The 24900-nt window shown below is 46.8% G+C and overlaps 1 protein-coding gene across 1 annotated transcript; it reads right to left on the bottom strand.

The window, feature by feature from the left end:
* Positions 1-492: 492 nt before the first annotated feature.
* Positions 493-24099, bottom strand: CPLX4 (complexin 4). Its single transcript, XM_008529411.2, has 3 exons — positions 23819-24099; positions 18242-18329; positions 493-1968 (listed from the first exon to the last, which is right to left on the bottom strand). Exons 1-3 carry the CDS (start codon positions 23983-23985, stop codon positions 1741-1743), a joined length of 483 nt encoding a protein of 160 aa, XP_008527633.1. The 5' UTR covers positions 23986-24099; the 3' UTR covers positions 493-1740.
* Positions 24100-24900: the final 801 nt, after the last annotated feature.

Raw genomic sequence — 24900 nt, forward strand, 5'->3', positions numbered from 1 at the left:
AAATATGTCCAATGTATCTAGGGTTTGTGGATGGTCGGGCTTGAATTTGTGTCCCCTCTAAATTCACAGGTCGAATCCTAACCTCCAAGGTGAGGATGTTAGGAGGCGGGGCCTGTGGGAGGTGATTAGGTCATGAGGGTGGAGCCCTTGTGCATGAGATTAATGCTCTTATAAAAGAAGCCCCACAGAGCCCCCCTACTCCTTCCACCAGTGAGGATAAAATAAGAACTATACAACCCAGAAGAGGTCCTTCACCCTACCATGCTGGCACCCTGATTTCGGCCTTCCAGGCCCCAGAATTATGAGAAATAAATGTTTGTTGTTTGTAAGGTATTTTGTTATAGCAGCGTGAATGGACTAAGAAAGTGGACTTCAGGGTTAATTACCCTTAAACATTGCATCAGTATTCTCCCAGGAACTTCCAAGAGGGGTTAAACTTTGCCAAGGACCATGGGTTCTGGACCCCTAATAATTTGTTTTATTTGTGTATTCTCATAACATGAAACGTCTTGTACAACACATTCAGGAACTCTGAGTATAGAAGAAGTTAGCCCCTCGCTTTTTGGTCTTAGTTCCCTTTCCTCTGATAGAGTAGTTCTTCTTGACAAAATTTTTCTTTGAGAATTATTTATTCTCACTGAAAAACCAGGATTTCGTTTTGGTTTGGTTGGCTTTGGCTCAGCAGCTCTAAGGACTTCAGAGGTAAATGTTCTAAGTCTTTTGAAAAATTCCCTTTGAAAGAGAGCAAATCTTAGGAAATCCATGTATACCCTGGAAGGTTGTGACATGGAATGACAGCATGATTCGTTGGAAGCTAGTCTGAAGGAGTGGGATGGAGAGCGACAGGAGAGGAAAAAGGAGGAGATGTAGGGAGAGGGGGCAAGAGGAGGAGAGGATGAGAGAGAAAGAGACACACAGAGAGATTGACTTAACTTCTCAATGCTCTCTATTTGTCCACTCCCTTTGTTCCCATTGCTGTCACCAAGTTCAGACAAGAGGAGATGATACTGAATGCAGAAACAGCAGTAACCTTCCTCATTGCCCCCTGCCTCTAGTCTCACCCCGCAAAAATCCATTCTTCGCGTGGCCTCTAGAATGATGAGCTACAATGCAAAGGGCTGGTCAAGTCCATTCTCTGTCTTCACTTCACATCTTTTACCACATCCTGCTACTTTCCCTTGGCTTCAAACTAAGTGCCAAGCTTGATGAGAAGCATCAATGATGTCAAGGAGCCTGGGAGTGAGAGGGGATGTGGTCTCTGCTTGTCCTTGAGCCGGCAGCCTGGGCTCCCAGTGGGCACTCTGACCTTCTCCAACTTCCTCTGAAGGGACCTGAAGTCATGCGACAGGGTTAGATAGCCTAACCCCAGACAGGGTTAGGCAAAGGTTCCTTGCCCTCTAAGGAAGGAAGTTGGAGAGGAAATGCCATTTGCTTCATTTCTTCTTGGCTGTCCTGAAGATCTTTAAGCAGATATGTCTTCTGCATCATTCACAGGTGACATTTCATACTCCGCCACATTTATAACTAAAAGGAAAGTATGTTTCCTGCTGCAAGGTGCTAGCTAAACGCTCTACCAGGAACATTGAGAACGTCAAGTTGTGGTCTCTGTGTCTGTAGAGAGCTTTATCATCAGGATTCTAAGTCTATTCACTATGTTAAAGTACACGCTGCTCAAAACGCTCCCTGGGAGAGTGGTCACTTCTGCCTTGGCCTGCGTCCCTCTTCCACCTGGCCTGTCCCTCACATCACAGAACACTTCTGCTCTGCCGTCTGCTTGATTTCTGTGAAGGTGGCCTGGGCTTTTTCTTTTATGGTATCCAAGTCCATGTTCTGAAGATTCTGGAACTGCCCAAGGATAGAATCCTTATCTTCTTCCTCTTCTTGATCTTCATCTACCATTTTCCGGAGATCTTCGGGCAAATCCACATCATCTCCAGCCATCTGGATTTGGTTCTCATCCATTTCACTCTATTTGAAAAAGAAACACAGAGACAGATAAACCACCCTAAAACAAACAAACAAATTTTTTTTTCCTTTTTTCTCCCCAAAGCTCCCCGGTACATAGTTGTATATTCTTAGTTGTGAGTCCTTCCAGTTGTGGCATGTGGGACGCTGCCTCAGCATGGTTTGATGAGCAGTGCTATGTCCGCACCCAGGATTCAAACCAATGAAACACTGGGCCGCCTGCAGCGGAGCGCGCAAACTTAACCACTTGGCCACGGGGCCAGCCCCCAAACAAATGGATATTAAAGGCAGCAGGCAAATGCTGGGTCGAGGAGGAATGAAGTGAACGGCCTGCTTGGCTGTCTCTCGGCAGTGCCTGGGCCTGGGAGCAGTTGTGGAGGCTAGAGGTGCTGGTTGATGCACCCCTCTTTCACCGCACCTGGAGTGGATCAGAACCTTCTAGCACAGTGGTCCTCAATGTGTAGTCCCTGGACCCAGCAGCATTAGCAACATCTAAGAAACGTGTTAGAAAGACATATTCTAGGGCCTCACTCCAGACCTACTGAATCAGAAACTCCGGGGTGGAGCCCAGCAAGCTGGGTTTTAAGAAGGCCCCTCTGTCAGGCTGATGCCCGCAAAGCTGGGGAATAGCACACCAACTCTGGCTCAGGGCAGATTTGCAAGCTTTGCGGTCTGTCAGCCTCAGGCTGGGACCAGGGGCCCCAGCGGATCCACTCTGGAGGCCGGGGTTTGGCTTCACAGAGACCCGACAGTGCTTAGTCATTTCAGGCATCGCTCTTAAGTGGCAACTTCTGCTTAACAATTGCCCCTCTCTCCCTTCTACTAGACAGGGGGCCCCCATGGGCACAGAATCATGTCAAATTCCACCTTATGTCCTTAACACCTGGAAGCAAGTCTGGTACACAACACCTGTTGATTAAATGAATCGTCAATGGCCTGGCTCCCAGTCGGCATCACGACTGTGCAGGCTTCCGTGCTGCTGACGGTATCACCACAGTTTGCTCCACACATCTCACTTTGCGATTCTGGGCGTGGCTGTTCCAGAATTCCTCAGTGCACGCTGCCTGGTCTTAGAAAGCCCTTTACCACTTTGGTGGTGGAGCCTTTTGTTTTGCAATGAGAGAGAAGACTCTAAAGAAAACTTTCTCTGGGAAAGGTAAGGGTCGTTTACATTCCCAGATGGCTGCCATTGGAAAATTTTCTGAGATCAGGTTGTAACAGGAGGCAAACTGGGCTTCGGGGGCACAGAAGATTAACAAGAGTGTCAGAAAGCGAATGATAGGAAAAATCTAAGCAGACTTCAGGGCCCAACTCAACATGTTGTGATGAGCCTGGGATTTATTACCAAAGCTCATGAACAATCACATAAAGATAAAATGATCTTGGAAGCAACCTAGGTGCCCATCAAGGGACAAATGGATAAAGAAGATGTGGTATAGATACACAATGGAATACTACTCAGCCCTAAGAAATGATGAAATCTGGCCATTTGTGACAACGTGGATGGACCCTGAGGGTATTATGCTGAGTGAAATAAGACAGAGGGAGAAAGTCAAATACCATATGATCTCACCCATAAGTAGAAGATAAAAAGAAACACAAACACACACACAGCAACAGAGATTGGATTGGTGGTTACTGGAGGGGAAGGGAGGAGGGGGAGAGGGGTGACTAGGCACATGCGTGTGGGGATAGATTGTAATCAGTCTTTGGGTGGTGAACATGATGTAATCTCTGTAGAAATCGAAATATATTACAATGTACCCCTGACATTTATATAATGTTATAAACTGTTACTGCAATAAAGAAAAACATACAGGGGCGGCTGGGTGGCCGAGTGGTTAAGGTTGTGCTCCCTGCCTCCAAGGCCCAGGGTTTTGCCTGTTCAGATCCTGGGCATGGACCTAGCGAGGCTCATCAAGCTATTTCGAGGCCACGTCCCACATCCCACAACTAGAAGGACCCACAACTAAAATATACAACAATGTCCTGGGGTGGGGGGGTGGGGGGACTTTGGGGAAAAGAAGGAAAAATTAAAAATAAATAAATAAATAAAAATTAAAATAAAAAATAAAATGTTAAAAAAAAAAGAATCCGCAGCAGAGCCCCATGGCTGTTTGGGGGAAAAAAAAAAAGGTAAAATGATCATCTTAGTCTTAATCAGGCCACACTGGTTCGATTTTAGAAAGATTTTGGCAGCTGCTGAGTTCCCAGGTGGAGTTAAAGTCAACACCCACGCGAGATAGGAATTCTCCCTGCCTGGGCGCTGAGTAGAAATGATTCTCAACAAACATCGGTCGTCTCTAGGTCCAAACAGCGAGCCAGGGTACTGTGTCAACTTGACTCTCCAGCTGGAAATCGCATCGCCGAGGGCTTTTCCTTTCTGAGGCTCCCTGGCTTCGACTTCTCCAGCTGGTCCCTCCAGAGGCTGGAGGCCACAGCCTTTCCCCAGAGCTCTCTTCCTCCCTCGGTGCTCCGGGCAGAGCGACAGCGAGCAGGGCTCCAGAAACAGCTTGAGAGGCCGACTTGGATGCAGAGGAGGCGAGGCAGGTCCTCCCTGAAGAGCTCTGAGAAGGGCCGCGCCCAGCGCCAGCCTCCCCGGGTGAGAGGAGCTCGCCCCGCGCTTGGCCAGGTCGTGGTGGCCCCTCCAGGCGCTTAACGGATTAATTAGTCCCTCATCAAACTGGTGTGGGGATTAATTAGTTAGTTAATCCCCAGGGGCTCCTGGCCAATCTTCCATTTCGATTTGTTTCTTATTTACCTACTCCCGAGGCGGCCTTCCTTGCTGATCATCCCCCGCGCGTCTTCGTAGAGGGGAGAGGAGCGGGACTCTGGTCCGCTGATTCTCAGTCTGCGCAGGCGCAGGACACCCGCTGTCTCCCATGCTCCCCAACACAACGGGCAGGATCTGAAAAGGCCTCCCGGGGAATCCCGGCTCCCCGCCCCTCTGGTTGTGTTAAATGTCTGCGGATGTCACAAGGTTCAAACCTGCACGGAGTAGCTGCTGCGGGCTGGAGGAACAGGCCGCTGGAGGGACCGCAGGGAGGGAGCCACCAGCTGGTGCTCAGAGACCTGATCCACTCAGAAGGGCTTGCGGGCGGTGCGCCCCACCACCCCCCCCCCACCCCCGGCCTCAGCGCGCTGCCCCTGGAGAAGCTTTGGAAGGGTTTCCTCCTTCAAGGAGGACTTGGAGGGTTATTTTCTCCTCCTTCCACCTGTCCAGGGAAGGGAGAGCAGCGGGGTTCCCCTTTGCCTCACAACTCAGCAGAGGGACTCTTGATGGTCACAACTTCTACCAAAGTGGTTCTCAAATGGGGTTCCTCAGGTCAGCAGCAGCACCTCCTGAGACCTTGTTAGACATGCACAGTCTTGGGCAGCCTGTGGTGGAGTGGTTAAGTTCTGCATGCTCCCCTTCGGTTGCCTGGGTTCACAGTTTGGATGCTGGGTGCTGACCTACACCACTTAGTAGCTATGCTGTGGCAGTGACCCACATATAAAGTGGAGGAAGATCAGCACAGATGTTAGCTCAGGGCTAATCTTCCTCCGCAAAAAAAAAAAAGAAAGAAAAAAAGAAATGCGCATTCTTAGACCTGCTGATTCAGAAGCCACTGCTCCACATTCCTTGCAGACAGGTGCTTACTCATCTACAAGTCTCAGAACCCAGCCGAGTGTCTGGCATGGAGACATAGACAGTACATGTTCATCGAATGATTCAGTGAGCCTACTGTCATGGACTACTATAGCCTTAACAATACTCAAACATGCAGGTCCTCTTTGCTGTAAAGAGCCCTGTTTTCATAGCTCTTGACTTATTTCTCTTTACACTCCTGTTGGGGCAGTGCAGCCTAGAGGTCAAGAATTGGCTTGAGAATCAGATTGCCTGAGTGTAAAGGTTACCTCCACTACCTACAGGCTGTGTGACCTTAGGCACCTTACACAGCCTTTCTGAGCTTTATTTCCTTATCTATAAATTGGGATTATATTATTTGCCTTAGAGTTGTAGAGGATTAATGATATGATAACTGAATTATCTGGAGTATTTTAAGTGGTCAACGAAGGGTAGCTATTCATAAACATAATAACCCTCAGAGGAGGGCGGGGGGTTTGAATTGGGGAATCCTGGCTCCTGCACATGGTACCAGGCCCATCAGAAGACCTTGTTCTCTTTACACCTTACCTCTAGCCTAGGATGGCCCTGACTTCACATGCTTTCCTAGCAAGCTGGGCTTATTCATTTCCCTTTTGGCTCAAGGCCCTCAATTCTGGGAGAAAGCTACCTTGAGGACCCAGGCTTCCCTCACCCCTTGCAGGCCCACCCTAGTGTTTGTGGGACCCAGAGGACAAGTACTGATAGCGGTCCCTGGCTCACGATGTAGCCCTCTTTTTTCCTAGTCCCTGGTTCCATCACTCCTGGGTGTATGGTTCCCAGTGTACGGACATCTTCCCTACTCTCCAGGCCAGCAGCTCAGTGCACCCTTGGGAAGGCAGACCTGGGGCAGAGGCCTGGGCAGGCGCTGGAATGAATGTAGGTGGGGAACTTGGGGTCCTGGGCAGCCTGAGTGAGGTCTAGAGGAGGGGTGTGGGCTCTGGGTGGGCCTGTCCCTTTGGCCGTGGACTTTTCATCCCATGTGAAGGAGTGTGGCCAGTAGGACAAAGGGGAGCCCTGTAAAGCATGGGGCCCAAGGCTAGTGGCCCCAGTTGTCCAGTCTAGGGCAGTGTTGGGTGTGGTCATGGCTGTGGTCAGAGAATGCTATGATCTCCATCCTTCGAGAAGGACAGTCCTCCCGCCCACCAGCAGTGGAGCTGCTTCAGGGGAGGATTCTCGTACTGGAGTCAGTTTCTCTGGGCTGCAGCCTGTGCCATGGACACTTTATGACTAAGGGTAGGACAACCAGACAGGCCGGTGAGTATCTGGAGGACAAGAACGAAGCCCTCTGGAACCAAACTTGGACCGCTGGCCTCATTAGCACTGTCCTAATCAAGTGAGCTAGCCCCGGGCCCAGGTCAGGCCAAGGGTAAGTGTCCTGTTTGTAAAAATTGCAGTGACCCCAACTGTTGTCATGCAGAGGTGGCCAACGACAGTGGAAAGGCTGTGGGATCTGGAGTCCGGAGACCTGGTTCACATCCCAGTCTGTCATTTGCCCACCTCATGACTCTGGCCAAGTCACTTAACACTTCCAATGCCCATTGGGAGGACCCCTCAGGGGATGACAGAGCGGACTGAAGGAGACGTGGTATGGAGGGCCTTGTAAGCTTCCAATCCCTGGACAAATGTAGCTGTAGTTACTAATATTTTTGAGGAAAAAGGGCAGCTTGATATCAGGATCCCTGTGAAAGGCTTCCTGGGATTAAGAAGGCATGGGCAGTGAAACAGCGGGTGAGGAGCAGCAGCCCAAAAGAGAAGGACCCAGAACGGAGCAAGCAATTAAGGAGCATGAGTGGGGTTTGTACCCCGTGTAGTCGCGCTGCCTGCTTGCCTAATGAACCGCCCGCTGATAGGACCTTGTCTACAATCCAAACAATGACCGTCTTGTCCAGACTTTTGCTGCCCACTGACAAATCTTAGGTTGAGGAGACTGGGGATATTTTGACACAGTTCATGCATCAAGGAGAGGCAGTAATGCCTCATTACACCCCGCAAATACCAGTGCAGTTGCAGCCAATATGAATCGGCTCCAGGGACGAGGGGAAGTTTAGTGCTGAGAACCACAGCATGATTGAATGAATGAATGAATGAATGAGTGAGTGAGTGAGCCAGTCTGTAATTAGGGGATTTACAGGCTATACTTTATTCTTAGAGGTTCTGTTTTGGAGGTCTTCTCATTTCCAGAAATCTTATCAATTTGAGATATTGTTTAATGCAGTTGAGAGCTAATTATTTTTATGCCGGCTGACCAGAATCAGTTTTAATCTCTTGGTTTTTAACCAGATTTATAATCTTAATTGCTAGTGCTGAATGCTCCATTATTTAAATAGCCTCCTATCCCCTCTTTGTTATCCCCTGTGACTGATTTCTGACCTTTCACTAAAGGGTAAGCACGACCCTGGATTCAGACTTCTTCGGCCCCAGATCTTGATAAACTGCCCTCGTCTGGTACCAGACTTGAGATATGAGGATAAACCATCTTCGATGATTATATCTTCCAAAAGCTGAGCGTTCACCACTTGTTAGAGTCTTGTTAGAGACTGGTAGAAGCACACACCAGTTTGTTTGATACTAGGTAGATCTGAGTTTGTTTTGGGTTTGTTTGTTCACTTTTGGTCTACGTGGTACCAAACGGCTAGATGAATGGATGTTTTCACTTTGACGAGTTGCTCTAACCTTTGATGTTTGCCTATTCGTGAAGATCATTGATGTCAGCAGTCACTTGTCTTCACAAACCCCTTCTCACTGTCCTGGTCATGACTGAGGGTGCTGCACTGGCCTCCAGGCAAGGCAATAGGACCCCTGGTTCCTGTCTAGCTGGAGCATACAAGACATTGGTGGAGTGGGGACATAGACCAAAGAACAGAGCCAGGCAACAAACACCTCCATAGAAAGTCACAGTGAGCATGGCCTGCTATGCCCAAGGTAAGGGGGTGTTCAGCCTGGACCAGGAAGGTGCAGGCATGAGGCCCTGGAGCCTGGCTCTGGCAGACGTCATGCTTGTTCTGCCCAGTTGCTGCTGAAGGACAGAGCCATGTGTATGTTCTCTCCCCTGGGACAGTGGTTTTCAACCGTCTCTATGCCTCTCACTCCCTTGTAAAGCACAGACAAATACTGATGGCCACATCCCACCCTCAGAGATTTGGCTCCAGCGGTCTGTGGTGGGGTCCAGGCAGTAGAATTTTTAGAAAGCTTGCCGGGTGATCCTAATGTGTGAGCAGTGCTGAGACCCTTGGCTGGGGCTTGCTAGCTGCTCCTTCTCTGCACCACACTTCTTCCCTCCTTAGCTACTTAAAGAGCCCTCAGCACACCTGGAATAGGACACAGCTTGTGCATTTGACTTCTCCAATAATAGGCGTCAGTTTTTAATGTTGACTGAGAGTGTACACATATAGGGCCCGGCACGGAATGAGAATTTCTAGAACCAGCTGTGTACATCTTATGCTTCTTTCCTTTATGAGGCATTCCAAAGGAACTCAAGAAACTCTTAGAGGTCACTTATCCAAGCCTCTCATTTACAGATGAGGAAACCCTGGTCGGGGGAAGATTCTCGCATGAACGGCATCCAGCTTGTTAGGGGATGAGCGCCCAGCACACCTGACGGGTCTAGCAGGAAAACATGGCTAGTACGGTCAGATTGGCTTGGGGTCTCATCTTGCCTTGCCATTTACAGGCTGTGTGACCTTGGGACGTCATTTTCCCCCTCTCAGCCGATGCTCTTATCTATGAGGGGAAATAATATCTACCTACCTTACACCTTGGGTGCTGGGTTGACTGAGAAACCTGGTGTGGCTGAGTCACGTGTACGGAATTCCTGCTGTATGGCGTGCAACATCTCTTTCTTCCCTTCCCCACGTCCCCTCAGCACGTTCAGTCCTTGCTTCTTTCAAGGGCACGAAGAGAAGGAGCAAACTGACCCGGGCAGGCTAGGGAGGAGAAGGAAGCGAAGGCCCCTGGAGGGGCCTCTGATGGCCCCCCAGCCCTGCCACCAGACACAGCCGCTCCGAGGCAGAAGGTTTCAGTCTCCGACCTGCTGGGCGGCCCCCCGAGCTCCTAATCTGAAGGAGCCGGGCAAAGAAAGGTTCACGGAATCCTATCTGTTTTTAAGAGGCAAATTTTAAGTTCTATTCTAATGGCGCTTTCAGTGTGACACGTTTAAAGACAACTCTATTGATAGATTTTCTTCTGTCTTCATCTTTATTCAAAATGAAGGATGCCCTTAATACAGCAGACAAACACCAGGTGTAACTAAATCATATAGCTCAGCAGGGGGCATGACATTATTTTCAATGACTAACCTAGACTGACAACTCCCTTAATAGGATTAGGGTTCATTGTGGAACTGTTTTCTCTTATTAATTTGGCTTGACTTACATATACATTTTGAGTTAGCAAGGAAGAGGGGCGCCTTTATTTTTAGAGATAATCTTGTGGCTTTATTTACAATGTATTACTTCCTCTGTTTGAAGAAATGTGACCTCTTAATTATAATATAAAGTAGCCTTTGTATTTTGTACAAAATTATAATGTTGAATCCAGATTTGTTCTTTTCATGAAAATTTGTTTTAATGTAAGTCTTAGGGCAGATGGATTCTTTCAGCTGTTTTTGAGACTTTGTTCTTTGGGTGTGTGATTTTTTTTTTCTCCCAAACATTGATCATTCAGAAAGCCTTTTGCACAGGTGTGTGTGAGTGTGTGTGCATGTGTGTGTGTGTGTGACTTCTACACATCATGCAAGGCACTGAGGACAAAGATGGAAACTCAGCCCCTGACTAAGGAGCACACGGTCCAGTAGGTGCGAATATTCAGTGTGATAAGATGAAATAAGATAAGAGACATGCACGCAGGGATTATGGGAGAATGGAGAAGCATGAGCCAACCCAGCCTTAGGTGGGGACAGGGAGGCCATGGAAGGTTCTGGAGAAAGTGGCACTAGATCACAAAGTCTTACAGGAAGGAAGAGGGTCACAGGGAACAGGGCATAAGGGACAAAGTGGGAGGAAGGGACAGTCCAGGCAAGGAGTGGCAAGAGGTGAGACTGAAAAGATAGGAACCACATCATGGCATGCAGCCCAAGGGGTCTGGACCTTATTCTAAAAGTCACGATAAGTCTTTTTTCTTTTTCTTCAACAGCGGAGGGACAGGATCAGATGCGCATTTTGGAAACCTCACTCCGCGGTTTTGAGGGGAACAAAACTTAAAGATGAAAAGTTACTTAAGAGCTGTTAAGGTAAAAAAGATGAGAAATGATGAGGTCTGCACTTGAGGATGAGTCAAGAATTATTTAGGAGGTGAAATTAGGGTTACGTGGTGATTTACTGAGGGAAAAGTCAAGGATGACTTCCAGTTGACAGCCTGGGGGATGGGCTGGCAGAAGGAGCCATCAGTGCAGGTGGAGCCTAAGGAGGAGCAGGTTAGGGGGTAATGAGGGAGTCTGTTCTGGGTGTGAGCTCGGAGGTGCCCAAGTAGAGGCAGAGGCAGCAGGGAACCTGAGGGAGAAGGTGTGGGCTGGGGTGTAGATTTGAGGGCCATCTGTACGCAGATAGGTGGGAGCTGAAAGCAAGAGCAAGGCGCAGCCATCCAGTAGAATGTGCAGACTTGCATGGGAAAAAAGAGCCCAGTGAGGGAGCACCATGGAATATTCCAGAATTTGGGGGCAGACAGGTAAAGGGTAACTCATGAAGAAGACAGAGAAGAAACAGTTCAAAGAGAATGAGAACCAGAAGGGTGGTGTCCAGAAGCCAAGGTGAGAAAGAGCTTCAGGGAGGAAGCAATGACCAGAGCTAGAGGAAACGATGAGAAACAGAGGTCCAAAAAGAAAATGAAAGAACCATCTGGCCAAGCATCTGAAGGAGGAAGGTTTTGGCAGAGCAGTGGGAGCCAGTAATCTAGGGAAGATGCCTAGAAAGGCCTGTTTACCTGGAAAGGGCTGCTGCTTTGTTTTAGTTGGGAGAGATTTGACTTCCTTTACAAAGGAGAGGCCAATAGAGAAGAAAAACTGAAAATACAGGACAGGGATGATGAATGGAGTGGGATCCAAGTCCAACATGAGCATCATGGATTACTTTAGGTATTTGAAGTCCTCTAATTACCTGAAATTTGACAACCAGAGGAAATCAACACAGAGTGGCTGTGTGTACATGAACATCATAATGAGCAATAAGCTTTACTACATAGACTTCAGATTTCTGCAATTTGATTACTGCACTTATTTGACTCCTTATGTGATTACTGCAATTACAAGTGGTAGTCAGAAGACACGAGTCTGACAATGGTGTGGTCACCGACAGTGAACAGCAAACTCGGGAGAGGAGGACGGGTTCGCCAGAGGGCTAGGGCCTACATGGCTCCTTTTCAGAGTCCAAATTTCCTTCCCCCAGTCAGCAATCGAGTGAAACCCTTTTTCACAGGAAACACCAGCCAAATAATTTCTTTAGAAAATACAGTTCTAATTCCAAAATGTGACATAGTTATCCTCATTAGACCTGACAGCTCCCGGGAAGACATTTTCCTCAAATCTGCTCTCTGTTGGGCCTCGGTGAGGGGAAGGGCCCAGAATCGCCTCCTGCTGCTTATGTAACCGCTGTGATGGTGACCCTGGGGAATTGTGAATGAGGTGCCCAGGGGGTCATCCCTCGTTAGCTGGACGACATGGTGAATGTGTCCAACTCCCTGTGGACTGTTAATACTATTAGTATGGCTGCTTACCCAGCAAGGATTTGGTAAGACGGCACAGGGCTAAGAATTCTGCAGACCGGGAGGGGAGAGGAGGTTGTTATGAGGAGCCCAATAAGGTCCTGGTGACCTTGCCTTCTGCCCAGCACCATTTCTTCGTCAGACAGTTGTGTTCAGTTCTCGAGTCTACCATCCCCAGTAGAGATACTCAGTTTAGAGGGGAGAGTGGGGCACGGAAAAGTGCTGGGTGAAGAATAAGGAGGCTCAAGGCCCTGTTTGTCACAGTAAGCTTTGTGACCTTGGGCAAGTCCCTGGATTTACATGAGTTTTCTGATGATGCATTGAGCGTATACCTCTGACATGGGCTATTCTGCATATAAAAAATAAGCATAATAAAGAGAAATACACTCAGACGCTGGGTCAAGGCGCCTAAGTGCCGTGGCAGCCCAGGGACTCACACCCACCCTAGGAAGAGAGCTTAGGGGGATGGGAGGAAGAGGCAGGTGGAGTGGTGCTCAGATGACCCCACCTATCCTGAGGTTACCGCTAATTGTTAAGGACAATACGATTTGTCCTACTGATGCCTTTTGATGACCCTTTTTTTCGTAGTCGCCATGCTATGCATGACATCCCCAGGGTTTATTTATCTTCTAACTGGAAGTTTGTAGTTTTGATCCCATTCACACATTTTGCCTATGCCCCACCCACTGCCTCTGGCAACCACCCATCTGTTCTCTATCTATGAGTTCCATTTGCTTTAGATTCCACATATAAGTGAGCTCATACAGTATTTTTCTCTGTCTGACTTGTCTCACTTAGCATGATGCCCTCAAAGTCCGTCCGTGTTGTTGCAAATGGCAGGATTTCCTTCTTTTTTTATGGCTAATTGAAGATGACCATTTTTAATTGCAGTAATCAGATAAGTAATCAATTAAGTGCAGTGATCAAGATGCCAAGCTCCACGAAGGAGACTTACAGAGGACGTGGGAACTGCTGGCTCATCTCCAGCCAGCAGGTCCTCCCCAGCCCAGGCCTCTGGCAGCCCTCCCCTGCTGCTCTGAAGGTGCAGCCCTGGCCGGCTGGCCCCTCACTCCTCTCCCTCGAATTCACTGGACACATGGCCATGGCCCCGAGCTTTCCCAACCACAGTGATGCCCATGGCACTGCCTAGTCTTCCAGGGCCTCCTTGCTGCCTACTGGATCATCCAGGAGAAGAAAACCCACAACCTAAATTCCCATTGTGGTTTTCACATGGCATTCTAAAGGTTCTATTATGAAGGGTCCTTCTGCATAATCTAAGAAAGCCCCAAGAACTGCAAACAGTTCCAGAACAGCCAGTGGCAGGAGCCCCTCCAGAGAAGCCAGCTTGATATGGTCTGAGAAGCAAAGCATGGCATTCAGGCCTGGGGAACGAGCAGCCCCAAGGTCGCCTGCTCTCAAGGCTGAATGTTCCAATTCCTTCAACTCTCCCTCGATTACTGTCAGTCAAAAACCCCTCACCATCCTGGTTGGTGCAGAGACAGCTAACAGCCCTTTGTGTCCTGGCTCTCTCTCCTGGCACACCATGGGAGGACCCCACAGCTCAGATACTCCCCTCCCAGCCTGTCCCTACTTCGTTCCTCACCTCCTGCTTTGTGACAGCTGCTTCTAGAAGGGCCCACCAGGCTCGCTAGAATAAAATGCACAGTCTGGTCCTTCATGTGAAAAGAACGGATTTCAAAAGAAAAAGGTTACCTCCAGGCATTTATTTCTGTTCCCCACCCCCGACCACCACTCTCCCTGCTACAAGCCACAGGCCCCGCAGAAAAGCCAAGCACACAGGCCGGGCCGGTGCGCTGGGGCGGCGAGGGCGCATTCGCCGGCGGCTGCCCGCGCCGCTGCGTCCCGGACACCAGGGGGCGCAAGGGACCCGATTCCTGTCGCACAGTCGGCCGCTGCTGTGCGCTCCACAGCGACGCCAGGGTCCACGCTGCACAGGAGCGGCTGTTCTGCACAAACAGAAGGCCGCCACCGGAAGCTGATCTTGGCCCGGGAAATGCATCTGTCCCCCAGGGCCCCTTTCCAGCCTCGGGGGCCGTGGAAGGCCAGCTGCAGCCCACTGAGCCTCATTCAGCCGTGAGCGAGAGGAGAACCTGTGACAGCCGTAAGAGGCAGAGCGGGCGCCCAAGAGTGGGGCTGAACTTCAAACACAAGGCCCTGCACACAGGTTGGGACCTTAGCCACATCTGATGATAACTGGGCACAGTGGACTATGGTCCAGTTGATTTTTAGGGTATACTTTCTGTTAATTACCGTTTTATGGATAGTGTGCATTGGATTAGAATTTCCATATGCTTTACAAAAAGCAGGCAATTGTATCATTAGTACATATTTTTAGTATTTTTTCACACTAGGGGCAAATTCTTGAAACATTGTGTGTAGAGTCTGTCTTCCCAAAATGCAGCCACCCTATAAGACCGGCCCAGGGAGGCCCCCATCCAGATGTAAACTCCACAGGAAAGGAGCACGTGTGGCACGCTCTCCAGTGACATTCTCATCTATTTACTGAGATCGTATTTGGAATGTAGTCAGCGACTCCCAGGTCTGTGGTCAAGTCATCAGACAACACAGGAGAAAGAAAAGCAATGTCCCTGGGCTGCTGGCGTGGGATTCTGTGACACTTCACTGAAACAGTGAGCGGTACAGATTGTCCCCAAAGTTTTTGTGCAGTTTTAAGCCATGTGGAGCTCAGAACTGCACTAAACTTTTGGGATGCCTTTAATATTAAGAGTAGAAGGAGCAGAGGCCTTGGGGCCAGAGGGAGATGTGTTCAAACCATTTTGTGCCTAAGCCGCCCTTTCATGGTCGGGAGGCCTGAGTTCCAGTCCTGGCCTGTCACTCGACAGCCGTGGGTTTGTGCACAACTACTTAACTCCCCGGGCTGCAGTGTCCTCGTGTCTGAAACGAAGCAGAGGCACTCGATTCTTAGAAGAACTCACAGGTCTCTTTCAGGGTCCATGAAAGACATCAGGTGAGGTCTCACATGCACCAGGCATCGGAAACAGCTACAAAAAGGGGTGTATGAGCACTGGTGAACCCCGCAGTGGAAGGCCCTGGGCTCCACTGGCAACAGCTTATCACCTTTCTCATGTCCTTGCCCACTGGCTTTAGGGAGCAGTAGCCTCTGCAGATAGAGTCACTGTCACTCCCCAGGGCCTGTCCCTCTCCAGGGAGGATAGGAATGTGCACATTTCATGGCTATAATTATTTCCTCTTTCCCTAGTTTCTGCTGGAAAGGCTCCTGTCCCAAAGGATAGCTTAGCTCAGAGATTAGGAAAGTATTTTTTCTCTGAAGAGCATCAAAACCTTGCTGCTAAGCCTGAAGGTGTTCACCTCTGAGGATCTGGAAATGAGCAAGACCACCGACTCACCACTAAGAAAGAAAACAACCGAAAGGTAAGATTCTTGAGGTTCAGGGACCTCGAGTTGTTGCACTGTTTACACACATCAGTGTGCTTACCCAAGGTCTTCAAGGCCCCTGGTTGTTATTATCTAGAAATAAGACTTCTGTGCATAGATACAATAACTGCAATAATAAGACCTATCGTCTACTGAGCTCCTTCCATTACTCAGCCCCTGTACAAGATTACTTACATTATATTATCTCAGATGAAGACCTTATGAAGTAGGTATCATTGCCCCTATTTTATAGATGAGGAAACTGAGGCTCAGATATTTTAAAAAGCCATCTGACGTTGTACCCTGACTGAGTGGCAGAGCCAGAATGGAAGCCCAGTTCTCCTTATATCCCACAGAAGGACAATAGAACAGTTGTCAAAAATAAATCTTTAAAATAAACCTTCCACTTCTGTGGAAGAGACACGGCCAGTTAGCCATGTGTGTGAGTATGTGTGTGTGTGTTTAATTTCTGCTTCATTCCCAACAATATCTGTGGTCTTTAATCAGATGCACCCACGGCAGGAGGCAGGAGTGTAAATCTGAGTCAGGCAGCCTGCCTGGGGGAAGCCACGTTGCTGAGGATAGCCAGTGACACCCTGGGGAGTTTCGGGAAATCCACTAGACTACGGGAGTGGAAGGACAGTGTTTAGAAGTGCTCCCCTCTTCCAAAATTCAAGCACAGTGGGAGAAAGTCCTGAATTGGATACAGGGTACAAAAAGCAAGACATTCTTTTCAACATTTGTTGGTTGCAAATGAAAGTAAGTTTAAATTTCATTGTGAGTTTTCCTCCCCTCACTGAGAGCAGAACCTGGGGTCCTGGGTCTTAGGGATCGATCTCTCCCACAGGGTGGGGCTGTCTAACTCTTTGCTGACTTCAACAGTGACCTTTCATGGACAGTGACCTGTCTCCTTTTGTTTAGTGCTTGTAGCTTCTGAAGTTAAACTTCTCCAGGATCTGCAGGGGACCCACTGAAGGAATTGGCTTAGTGGCACTTTCTAAACCACCCAGCCGACTGGAGGATGGCGCTCATCCTTGGGAGAGGGTCATGCACTTTGGAGGGATCATCTTCTTTGGCTTCAGCAGGTGGAAGAAGTTCTCTAAGGGAAGGTGCAGCTCTGGAATACTGGGTCGAACTCCTAACCCGGAAGGTGAAGATGGAGTCATTTAGAGGAGTTGGGTGGATCCCCGGGTGGGGGGAAATGAGAAGTGAGCCAGAGGAGCAAAGTGCTGGGCCCCCTGTCCCCCCAGATGCAAGTCCTGGACCAGCGCATCGGAGCCCTGCTGTAACACAGCCGCACATCCTCGTCCCACCTCTCAGCCGGTGAGAGAAATGAATGTGAAGTAGTGCATCGCTGAGTAGTTTTTAGTTCACAATTAGCAGAGTCAATCCTACAACTTTTTTTTTTGAGGAAGATTAGCCCTGAGCTAACATCCACTGCCAATCCTCCTCTTTTCGCTGAGGAAGACTGGCCCTGAGCTAACATCCGTGCCCATCTTCCTTTACTTTATACGCAGGATGCCTACCACAGCATGGCTTGCCAAGCGGTGCCATGTCCACACCCAGGATCCGAACTGGTGAACCGTGGGCCGCAGAAGCAGAACGTGCACACTTAACTGCTGCACCACCGGGCAGGGCCCCCTACAACTTTTCTAAACCGACTACTCCACCAGATCCTACAGGCATTTGTCCTCTCAGCCGGCGCCAAGATGGATAGATGGTGCTAGGTGATGACCAGCACTACTACGTCTCCAAAAAGAAGGAGCCATCGTTCCTTTGAAATAGAGACAGAGTATTACAGAGGTCAGGACCCTGGGCTCTGCCTTCCGCTGTGTGGCCTTAGGCAGGAGGTTGGTGACTTTCCTTGTGTCTCTGTTCCCTCTACTGTAAGAACTGACCTCACAGGACTGTTGATTAATCCTTACAGGATTAAATGAATTGATACACACAAAGCACTTAGAGCTCAATAAACGTCAGCCGTGATTATTTACCCCCATTGCGTGTTGATATATAGAAGTTCTATAGTCTTTAGTTCATAGAGGTAAAATGACTGGAATCTAGTTTTTATGAATTCCCAGTTCAATGCTCTTTTCACTACATTAAACACCTCAGTTAAAATTAAGACAAATATGTATATATATATGTATCTTTATGCATTCGTGTATACATGTGCATATATGTGTGTATATAAACATATTTATGAGTGTGACCCTTTGCTGATCATCAAACATTCTCCATTTTTCATTATGTAAGAAATGACCAGAGGGCCAGCCGTGGTGTCCTAGTGGTTAAGTTCAGCACGTTCCACATTGGTGGACAGGGTTTGGTTCCCGGGTGCAGACCTACACCACTTGTCTCTCAGTGGCCATGCTGTGGTGGTGGCTCACAGACAAAGAGAGGAAGATTGGCAGCAGATGTTAGCTCAGGGCAAATCTTCCTCAGCAAAAAAAAAAAAAAGAAAGAAAGAAAGAAAGAGAAAGAAAGAACTGGATGTTTACTGTGTTAAGAGTGTCTCACCTTTGGGAGTCTGTACTTTTCTCTGAGATGAACTCGGAGGCACGCCCTCTCTGCCTTTTTCTGTGTAAACGCAGCATCTCTTTCCATCCTAGAAGTAAAAGAATAGAAGAAAGGATCAAATGACATAGAGAGCTAAGGACGTTCCAGCCCCTGCTCAGAGATCCAGACACTGGGATATGCCTTCCGAGTCCCCACTGCCTGCAGACACTGCCTGGGAAATGGGAGAGTTTTTCCCAAGTCCCCAAACATCTGCCTCTCTGTCATTCCACTGTCGTAACTCAGACAGACCCCTAAACCCCAAAGACAGTTTGGTTCTGGCACTCTCTTTATGACACAGCCCAGGAGAGGGCCAGGGTAGCTACTCCTGCCGTATAGTTGACCTCACCGTGTTGCTCTAAGTGTGACCTGGGACCAGCATCAGCATCACTGTGAGCGCCTGTTGAGAATGTGGCCGCCTGGGTCTGATCCCAGTCCGGCTGCATCAGAATCCCTGGGGGTGGGGAGGGGAAGCTACATGTCTAACAAGCTCCCTGAACAATTCTTAGGCAAGCTAATCCAGGTCACAGACCCCAGGACCGGGGTCCTTTGGAGGCACATGGTGTTTGGAGATGTAATAGAAGTCTGTTTCCCTTCGTTGTCACTCCCTCTAGATCCGAATTCAGGTGCAGTGTTTCCTTTCCCATTGGAAAGAGGCAGCCCCAAACGATGAAGGGTAAATTTCCATAGTGCTCCGGGGATGACCTAATTGGATTCGTGATTATGCTGGTTTGAAATGGACTCCCTTGCCCATGATGATGCAGACAGAAGCAGACACCTTTTGCGATGTCTGTGAGGCTCACAATAACTGCCTCCCCTCCCAGCTGCCCATTTGGAGCTAAATTGATACCCCTAGCCCTGCCCTTCCTCTGTATTGGATTGGACCAAACTGGGTAAATGAAATCTCTCATTTGGGAATTTGGGATTGGGACTGAGAAAGACAGAGACTCGCAGCGAGGCTGGAACCCTAACAGGTGAACTTGGAGGCCAGCGGCTGCCATTTTCCATTGGGCACGTGGTCTGGGTAACAGAGCCTGAGAGAGCCGACTGCTGAGAAAAAAGAACAAAGCAACCATATGAAGGTAGAAGCAATGGCAAGAGGTGGAAAGAGCGTTCGTGGCTTCCCGAGAGCTTTCTGGTTCACAGTGTAGGCCCATGGGACGCCTGGTGGGATTTCTGCTCGAGGGTTTGGTGAAGCATCTTTGCATGAAGCATTATTTGCATTAAAATAAATTCCCTGTTTTCATTTCAGTCCATTTCATTTCATTGAATTGGTTTCTATTTCTTGACTCCAAATTTTGGAATCATCTTAACCATCACGTGGTAGGCTGACTGAAGGGAGAGCTGAAGCAACCAGATTACCCTCCTCATCCCTGGGCCCCGGCTCAGGTCCTCTCTGAACCCCGGCCCCACCCCCCCCCCCCCCAATGTCAGGCCTGAAGTAGGCATGAGAGAACACGGGGCTCAGTCTTCTCATTTTGGAGAAGGAAACAGAATAAGTGACTTGCCCAAGAGATCAGTGACCTGTGGAGAGGGCAGAAGCACGCCTTTTTTCCCCTCAATATTTTGTTATGAAATTCTCAAACATACAGAATTGTTGAAGGAAGGATGGGAAGCGAAACCCATGTACTCACCATCTAGAGCCTACAATTAGCATCTTACTAAACATGTTTTATCCCGTATCTATCCCCCTCTATCCGTTCATCTATCCATCTTATTTTTTGATGCATTTCAAAGTTGTGGACATCAGTAATCTTCCCCCCAGACACTTCGACATGCATACCATTAACTACAGTTACATATTTGCTTATAGTTCCTCTTTCTTTTGAAGTAAAATGTTGCATACCATTAAAGGCACAGATCTTAAACATGCTGTGACGGTTAATTTTATGTGTCAACTTGACTGGGACACAAGGTGCCCAGATTAAACGTTATTTTTGGGTCTGCCTGGGAGAGTGTTTCCAGCTGAGATTAGCATTTGAATCGATGGACGGAGTAAGGCAGGTTGCTCTCCCCACTGTGGGTGGGTGTCATCCAATCCTTCGAGGGTTTGAACAGAACAAAAGGCAAAGGAAGGGAGAATTCAGGCTGCCTGCTGGAGCTGAGACATCCATCTCCTCCTGTCCTTGACTGGACTTACACCCTCAGCCCCCCACTTCTCAGAACTACACCACCAAATTTCCTGGTCTCCAGCTTACAGACGGCAGATCGTGGAACTTCTCGGCCTCCATAATCACGTGAGCCAACTCCTTATAATAATTCTCATACATACATTTACATCTATATACATATGCATATATATATACATACATATATATATATATTTCTCCTATTGGTTCTGTTTCTCTGTGTAACCCAAACCCCTATTAAGATATAAAAGCCATTACTATCACCTGAGAAAATTCCCTCATCCCCCATTCCCAATCAACTCCCGCTCCCCAGTCCTGGAGATGACCACTGTCTTTTTTCCACCATAGGTTGGTTTTGCCTGTTTTAGAACGTCATGTAAATGTAACAATATACTATGAATTCTTTTGTGTGAGGCTTCTTTCACTCAGCATAAAAACTTCTGAGTTTACCCAGGTTGTTTTATTTACCAGTAGTTTGTTCCTTCTTATTGCTGAGTATATTCTTCTATACGAACATATCACATTTGTTTTTTCATTCTGCTGTTGCTGAACACCTGGACCCTTTCCCGTTTTGGGCTACTGTGAAGGAAGCTGCTATGAACATTTTTGTACAAGTTATTTTGTGGACATATATATTCATCTCCTCCGGGTAAATATCTAGGCATGGAATTGCTGAGTTAAAGGGTAATTTGCTGAGCAAGTGCAGTTTTACAAGACGCCATCAGGCCTTTCTCTAAGTGGTCACCCTCTCTCACATCTCATCCACTGGAATCAGAGTTCTGGTTGTCCCACATTGCGGCCACCACTGGGTATTCAATCTTTGTAATTTTAGCCCTTCTGGTGTGTATGTAGTGGAACTTTAGTGTGATTTCAATTTTCATTTCCATGATGACTAATGATACCAGGCTTTTTTTTTTCATGTACTAATTGGCTATTTGTATATCTCTGTGAAGCATTTGTTCAACTCTTTTGCCCTTTTCTTTTTGCTTTTATTGTTGAGTTGTAGGAATTCCTTATATATCCTAGCTGCCTGTCCTTTGTCAGATATACGTCTTGTAAATATTTTCTGTCAGTCTGTGGCTTGCCTATTTATTAATGGTCTCTTTTGATGCATGAAAGCTTTTAATTTGTATAACATCTAATTTGTCATTTTAAAATTTTGTGGTTACTACTTTCGGAGTCATGTTGAAGAATTCTTGCCTAATTCCAACTTGCAAAGATATTCTATATTTTTTTAAATGCTTTATAATTTTAACTTTTATGTTTAGGTCTGTGATGTATATCAAAGTTCAAGTTACAAATGGTACCATAGCAGTTGTACCATAACTAAGGTAAAGGGACACTTTAATATAATTGAGAAAAATGGAGGGGTAAACACTTAGACCTTTCCAAATATTCTATTTAGGTATAGACCTCTTTCAGTACTAACGCTACCAGTAGTGAAAAAAAAATCTGAACATAGAAGTAAAATAAAAATGAGTGTGCCGTAGAGGGCATTGTTAGGTAGTTTTTAGTTTATAGTTAGTAGAGTCAATCCCACGACTTTTCTAAAATGCTGAGGACAGGTTTAGGGAGCTTTCATTTGCTAATATTATTATAATGCCCAGAACTCTCTCTACACGTAACTTGTGATGAACCATTTCTGATGCCTTCTGCTTTATGTTGTATTCTAGGTGATGAAGCTCTTGAAAACTCAAGCAGTGGACTGGAAATCCTGCCTCTTGCCATGGGAGAGCAGGCTAGCCCCATTGGCCTGCTGTTTCTTAAATTGGGTGACTACATAAATTTATAATATTCACACACACACACACACACACAAAGCCGAGTAGTTGGCAAATACCCCAATCCACTGCTTGGCCACACCGTTTGGGCATTTTAGTCTTTGATCTGCCCAGATATAAAAATAAGTAAAATTAGGACATTAGTTAATCAAACAGATGCCATATCTGCAACCAGATTTATTGCGTGGGCATATTAAATGATATTTTACATGATCAGGTACATAGTCTAAATTTCTGACCATTTCTTTTCCTTAGGCCACTTCAGCTGAGAACGTTTGGTGCTATTCCACTTCTGTCTCTTCACGATACTTGCAGTGTTTTTACATGCCATAGGCAAAACTAGCCAATATTCGAGGAATGCTGCTATTTTTGCCCAAGTATCATTGTAGCACCAACATCATTTTTGTAGTTGCATTTACTTTTTTTTTTCACTGACTAATGTACTGCAGAGCCAAGCGTAATACATTCTAGGTAGTTTATAAGCCATAATTTCTTTCAGAAAAAATACAATAGACGAGGTTTTCATTAAATGTCGGCCTTTACACTTCCTTGGTTTCCTCCAGGTCATTAACCTTTTCACCTATCTTAGCCATAGGACTTGGGCAACTATTATGTAATTGATTGTTAGCAAAATAGCCATGGTGGCAAGAAGAAATACATTTCTCTTGTAACATATTTAATCTCAAGATTGATGCTTCAATTCTTAATTGATTATTAAAAGACAAATTAATTTTACCTTAAACTTAAGAAAATTATATATAGATTACACTTATTTAAAAATCAGTCTCAGCAGTAAAATTTGTTGGTGATATTCAGATTCCATAACATCCAACTTAAACGTTACAAATATTTTATTTTTATTACATTTCACATAGCCAGGAGAATGTCTGTTTTGGAAGGATGTGGCTGAAGTATTCAGGGGTGAAATATTATGATGTCTATAATTTACTTTAAAAATGGTTCACGATATCTATCTATCTTCTGTACAACTAATCTACCTACAAGCAAATATGGCAAAATATTAGCTGTCAACTTAATGTCATAGGTAGATATGGCTATTCATTATACTGTTATTCTTTTCTGTATCTTTAAAATTTTCATAATCAACAGTCTACTAATTTATTCATAGTCTTTGAGAAGCCAAGTCTTATGACATAACTGTCATGTTGTGCTTTCCAGGCTTTTTCTCACACATGTAAGATCAAGGTTGAACTGTATATTCTTGAAGGCCTGCTTCCAGGTGCAAAGTCTGAATTCTTAGACTTTGAAGGCTTTCCACCTGTTAGGAGGGTGAATTTTGGAAAGACTGTAAAGATAGGCTCACAAATTTTTGCCATAACAATTAAATTGAGGTCAATGAAAATGTGCCTAGACCAGACAGTGTTCAGCTGCTTTAGGAACATGTAGATTCACTTATCATTTTTCATTTCCATTCATACAAGTAGGACACACTCACTGCTGAGGCTAGGAAACTGTTCACTTTCGCAGAACATGATTTCCTAGGGTTAGAGGCCAACAGCACATTAGGAAAGCCATGGAAAGAGCAAAGAGAAAGAAACGAGGGAGCTGAAGGAGGCAGGGCCAGAATTAATTCCTCTTGCTTTAAAGGGAAATGAAGCTCGTGTACTCACTTCTCCTCAATCATTTGCTTCTGATATTCCTCGTACTCCTCTCTAGTCATCCCGTGGGCTGCTGCAGGATCAGAGGCACCTCCTTCTTCTTTTTTTTCTTCAGACCCGCCACCAAATCCTAAATTCTTTACCTGGTTACTTATCATAGTTTTCATAAAGAAAGCCATTGTGTCTGCCCCGGAAAAATAAAACCAACTCAGACAAAACCTGAAGAAAAAGAAAAAATGACGAAAATCTCCAAATAGCCTCAATGACAGCAACACATTTAAGAGCAAAGGACTTTGCACAGCCTCATCTATTCAAGGGCATAACGATAGAGAAGAGTGGTTTGTGGGCTATAAGCTGGATTAAAGAGGAGAATCCTTAGCACAGAGAGGCAGATGGCTCAGATTACTGAGGCAGAGAATCAGATGCAACGGACTACTTTCCGAATACACTAAGCTAATTTCAGAGGGAAAAAAATCCCTCACACTACCTACCGCTCTCTCTAACCATTTCTAAATTTTAAATTATAAGCACAGCAGGGCTTCATCAAGAGTCCTGTTTCAATTAAATTAATCAGAGTTGACTGATTATACGGCTGTACTGGAATTTCCAAATTCCAGCCCTTGAGCACAACATCCTGTTGAAAACTGAGTCCAGTGAGATTCAAACCCAAAATGCTTCATTAAGCAAAAATAATCCTTTGATCCATCAATTTATCTCATTGGACTCTAAGCACTAGGCAAGGATTTGCCTTTTGGTTTCTTTGAATTCAGTACTGGTTCAGCGGTTACCGTGTCCCATACATAAATATCCAACTGAGACAAGTGTGAGGGGCCAGCCAGCGGGTCCTTAATTTACATCTGGAAGATGACCTCAGCCTTCTCGTGCAGGGACATGTAACACTTCTGTGTGGAAATGATGCGCTGGACACTGTCAATGCTCTGATCGAGAAGGTAAGAAGAATGTAAGTTAAATCATCAATGTGTAGTGGGGTCACCTTTTTCTCTCACATACAGTCCGCCTCCTGGGAGCTCTACTTAAGCTCTCTGGTGTACTCGGATAAAACTTTTGACGCCGTTTTGCAATGCAGCAGATTC

This window comes from Equus przewalskii, chromosome 7, assembly GCF_037783145.1.
Source record: "Equus przewalskii isolate Varuska chromosome 7, EquPr2, whole genome shotgun sequence".
NCBI lineage: Eukaryota > Metazoa > Chordata > Mammalia > Perissodactyla > Equidae > Equus > Equus przewalskii.

Bases quoted from the DNA above. Each gene is read 5' to 3' on its own strand.
- CPLX4 (XM_008529411.2), bottom strand. From the start codon at position 23,985: ATGGCTTTCTTTATGAAAACTATGATAAGTAACCAGGTAAAGAATTTA. The intron at 18,330-23,818 runs GTGAGTACACGA...TTTTACTTCTAG, and splicing joins AAGCAAATGATTGAGGAGAA to GATGGAAAGAGATGCTGCGT. The intron at 1,969-18,241 runs GTGAGACACTCT...TTTTTCAAATAG, and splicing joins AAAAGTACAGACTCCCAAAG to AGTGAAATGGATGAGAACCA.